This window comes from Pteropus alecto, unplaced genomic scaffold, assembly GCF_000325575.1.
Source record: "Pteropus alecto unplaced genomic scaffold, ASM32557v1 scaffold102, whole genome shotgun sequence".
In the NCBI taxonomy this organism is placed as follows: domain Eukaryota; kingdom Metazoa; phylum Chordata; class Mammalia; order Chiroptera; family Pteropodidae; genus Pteropus; species Pteropus alecto.
The window spans coordinates 1,919,094-1,923,473 of record NW_006432224.1 but is presented as its reverse complement, the minus strand read 5'-3'; the positions used below and the strand labels follow the sequence as shown (position 1 = coordinate 1,923,473).

General features: G+C 66.8%; 1 protein-coding gene across 1 annotated transcript in view; it reads left to right on the top strand.

The window, feature by feature from the left end:
• FAM189A1 (family with sequence similarity 189 member A1) overlaps nt 1-4,380 on the top strand; it is a gene marked incomplete at its 5' end in the record, with an annotated part of 33,850 nt that overhangs the window by 24,650 nt on the left and 4,820 nt on the right. Inside the window, 3 exons of the mRNA XM_015585703.1 lie at nt 1,558-1,718; nt 2,186-2,321; nt 4,235-4,310. Of these exons, the coding sequence (XP_015441189.1) occupies nt 1,558-1,718; nt 2,186-2,321; nt 4,235-4,310 (373 nt within the window). The remainder of the gene's footprint in view (nt 1-1,557; nt 1,719-2,185; nt 2,322-4,234; nt 4,311-4,380) is intronic.

Sequence of the window (4,380 nt, the reverse complement as noted above, 5' to 3'; positions counted from 1 at the left end):
GGTGTGGGCGGGGCGGGGGCAGGATCAGCACTCTGCCTGGGTTTAGCGCTGCTGCTGGGGTCTCTAACCTCGGAAGGCCCCCATGTGCGTGCGCAGCAGCTGAAACCGGCCATAGCGTCGTCATCTGGGGCGCCTCCCCCACTAAGGTGCTGTTCTCCCTCCCGGTGGGACCACACCTTTGACAGAAAAGCATTTTCACTTTAGCGTCTCATGCTTGAGCATGTCACTGATTTTTCCAACTTCTGATAGAGACTAATTCACAGTATTTCCTATTACATCGCAAGGACATTTGGCCTCTGGCTGGGTCCTGCCGTGAGCATCGGGGCTCCCGGGCCAGGCCAGCTGGAGAGGCAGGAACGTGCTCTGGGTGTGGACGCACAGGAGCTACTGTTGGCCTGATGTGCGGACATGGCCCCATTCTTTCTCCGTCAGTCGAGAAGGCTGGTGGCACAGCCTGGGACGGTGTCCAGACCCGTGACCTCGTCTGCACTTGTGCATGAGTGCTCCGCCACCCCGACTGCAGACCACCCTGCCCGCTGCTGCTGGGAGGCTCTGCCGGCCACTCAGCCTCAGCGGGGCTGCTCCCCGGCCGGCCCCAGCACCCTTGCTGGTTCCCATGCCCCCACCCCGAGTGGGGGTTCACTTCCGGAGGGGAGCCTCATCTGAATTTTCTGTGCTTAAACACCCCTTCTACTAGCTGCCTGCTTCTCAGGCCCGGGGCACGGTCCTGCACGCCCAGCTGTTGAAATCCTGAGTCTTTCAAGCCCAATCAGATGTCATATTCTCATGAAGCCGGGGAAACCCAGGCTCCCGCCCGGTGCTTGCACAGCGCATCGTCACCCAGCGGGTCTGCCCGTGAGGCCATGTACCGCGGACTCTGGCTCCTTGTCCCACCCCCCACGCAGTGGCAGGTCCCAGGTGACACAGGGCCCTTGCACACCTGCAAGTGGTCACAGTGTGGTGTCGGTTGGGGCTGGGCCACCATGTCGGGTGACGTCTGGGGAGCAGTGCCTCGCGGTGGGAAGGGAAGCAGTTATTGATCGTGCTTTCTCTGGGCGGACACGGAGAGCTCGGTAGCAGTGACAGCGAGCTCTCGTTCAGGGGGTTTTACCTGTTTGCTCAAGCAGCATCGGTTTTTGGGTTGCCCCCCGGAACGTTCTGGAGCTCATGGAGGATTCTTTTCCCTCAGAGCAGAGTTTTACAAAGCGCGTGAGTCCCTAGAGCTGCCCCGTGTTCATGGGTGCTGTGTGTCCACGGGCCCCCGATTTGAGGGAAGCCTCATTGGTGGGTTAACGGTTTAATGGAGTTTTGGCGCAGGCCTCTCGGGGCCTTTAACACAGGATCGTGCAGACCCGGCCCGGACGAGAGGCTTCTGCGTCACTGTGTGGGGCGCAGCGCGAGGCTTTGGAGGCCCGGTGGCCGCAGGGAGCCGCCGTTTATGTGCGTGTCGCCGCCAAGGCCTGACGGTGTACACTGCACCGTGAAGGCCCACGCGCAGGAGCTTGACCAGACACGAGCACCCCACATGGCCCACTCACGCGGAGCCTCTGTCTCCAGCTCCTCCCGCAGACGGCGCGGCCGGCCAGCCCGGCCTGCGGGACCCCGCACGGCACCGCCCCCCACCCGGCCCTGGACCTGGACGAGTTCGTGCCGCCCCTGCCCCCGCCACCCTACTACCCGCCCGAGTACACCTGCACGCCCACGGCCGACGCCCACAGGTGGGTCTTTCCGTGGGGGCCGTGACACCGCGGGGTGGGGAGGGTCCCGGGGAGGCGGAGGCCACGCTCGTTCTCGGCGGAGCAAGCGGTGGCAGCTGTTGGCTGCAGAGCAGAGGGTCACGGGTCACCGGAGCAGGGGCCCGGAGATGGACGCTCCCACCGGTTCTCACGGGAGACCACAGGAGCGGCCAGCCCGATGTTCGCAGCTCCACGGTGCTCCCACGAAATGCCGTTGGCGCGACACGTCAATTTTAACTACAGATTGGTTATTTTAATTCTAGACAGAGCCATAGAGTTGATGGACGATGTCACTATCTTTCCAGAAAGAAAGAATTACGCGTTTCTTTCTCGAACACGACGCGTGTGGAATGAGGGGACCCCGACAAGCCTCGTCGTTTGCTTTGAGAGAACACCCCCCGCTCGGGCTCCGGCCCCCGAGTGACAGCTCCCTGCTTCTGCCTTTTCAGGGACCTGCACCTGGACTTTGGTCCCGGCCCGTTCAGCGCGCTGTATGACGTGGCCATCAACAGCCCGGGCCTGCCCTACCCGGCCGAGCTGCCGCCGCCCTACGAGGCCGTGGTCGGCCCGGCCCCAGCCAGCCAGGTGAGGCCAGGCCCGACGAGCCAGCCACCTGCGCCGGGACCTGGCGAACCTGCGGGGCGTTGGTCTCGTCGCCCTGTGGTGGGGGGCAGCAGGCTCCGAACCTCTAGAAGTCCCAGCTGGGCCTGGGGGCCCAGTGCCAACGCCCGTGCTCCCCGCCCGGCTCCCTCAGGTGTGGCCGAGCTCCACGCTGGCCAGCGAGCGTGTCTGGGGACACAGCACAGAAGCTGCCGGCACAGCTTCCGATCGTGGGGCTCGGGCCAGGGGCCAAGCGCCCAGGGACTCTGGCCGGTCGTCACGTGCCGTGGGAGCCGGGAGAGCAGTCTGGGCCCCTGGTCCTGCCCCAGGCCTGGCGGCTCCAAGGCGGGGGAGGCGTCTCTGAGCGGGCACAGCCACCGACCCCGGGCCCTGCGCACGACAGGCCCCCACACGTGGGGCCCCGCTTTCTGGGCTGTAAGCTGGGGACCAGCGCGGACCAAGCGCCCACACGGAGTGGGGCTTCGGAACGGCACGGGGCAGCTTCCGACCCGGCAGGAGCCACCCGCCCTTTGCTCTACGCTCCCGTGTCTGTGGCCGTCACGGGGTGTTGAAGGGTGCTGGGCCAGTGCGGAGGGCGCAAACGCCTGGGCAGGTCGCCCACCCAGTGCGGGACAGCATTGTTCGGGGATGTACAGGTGGCCCTCGGGAGGCCGCAGGGGTGGGGCGTGGGGAGCCCAGTGGCGATGCGAAGCGGGGGCACGTGCGGGAAGCAGCCGCCAGCCGAGCCTGTGCCCCGAGCCCTGGGCCACCGTGACCGGGGGCGCCGAGGGGCACCAGCTGTGCGGTCCCCAGTGCCCAGACCACTCGCCCTGTGCCTCAGCGGCATGACGCCAGCCTGGCCCGCACCCTCGCCCGTGTCCACCGCAGAAGGTGCCGCAGGCTCGGACCCGGCCCGGTCCTTCCGAGGCGCCTCTGCTCGCCTGGCTGCCCCTTCGGAATCAGGGGCTCTGGGGCCAGTAAACCTTGTCCCAGCCGCCCCCCTGAGGCGTCCGGGCCCTGGGGAGCCCCGTGGGTGGAGGGAGGTGTCCAGCTGGGCCGTGGGGACTCGGCCTCTCCAGAAAGTCCGTGCAGGTGTCTCAGACAGAGCTCTCCCAAGCAGAGGGACATACGGGGGAGCTGGCTCCCGGCCTCGACGCCAGTCGACTGTTTGATCATGGCCACCGGGCACGACAGCGTTATCTGGGAATACACAGTGCAGGCCTGAAGGGGGTCCTAGGCTGGGTGGGAAGCAGGCCCTCGGCCCTCAGCAGACCTGTCACCCCCTCTCTGCAAGACCTGTGCGAGAGCCCGACCGAAGTGGCGGGGAGGCCGGCGGCGGGCAGAGCGGACGACCTGGGCTGTGACGGCACCAGGCTGCGGGCACCGCTCACCTCCCTCGGCCTCCCCGGGGCTCGTGATTTGCAAGCGATTCTGAAGTAACCCGAGGATTCAGAAACCGCGCGCTTTCTTTGTAGCTAGTGCAGGGGCTCCCGCGTGTGGTGTTTGTCACATGCAGGCACATGGCCTAAAGTGGCCGAGGGCTGGACCACGCAGGACACAGGCCGAGGCGGCTGGCGGGCCGGGGGGGAGCAGGTGTACCTCGCCTGGTGTTCCCCAGAACCCCTGCTGGGCAGAGCGCGTCCCCTGGAGCAGAAAGTGACGAATGTCATTTCTGCGCCACGATGCCAGCTGCATGACCAGGCCGGGACCGTACGACAGTGCGCTGGGGCCACGGGCCTCACGCCCCCGCGCTCACTCCCACCCCCGTGGGATGGGACCCCAGCCAGGTCAGGCAGCGCCCCCACCCCACCCGTCAGCCCTCGCGCTGGGGCTGCTGTGGCGGTCCCTGCAGCCCGCAGGTGACAGGCCGCCGACCGGCCTCCTGTGTCTTGCTGCAGCTTACGAGCGCCGGTCAGCAGGTGGCCGAGCCTGGCTCCTGTGACCCAGATGCCACCGCGGGCTTCAGCGTGCAAGGTAAGCTACGCGATCGGTGTCTGAGAGGATGAGTCTGCAGTGCCCGAAGGGCGGCACCGTACGCGCCCCC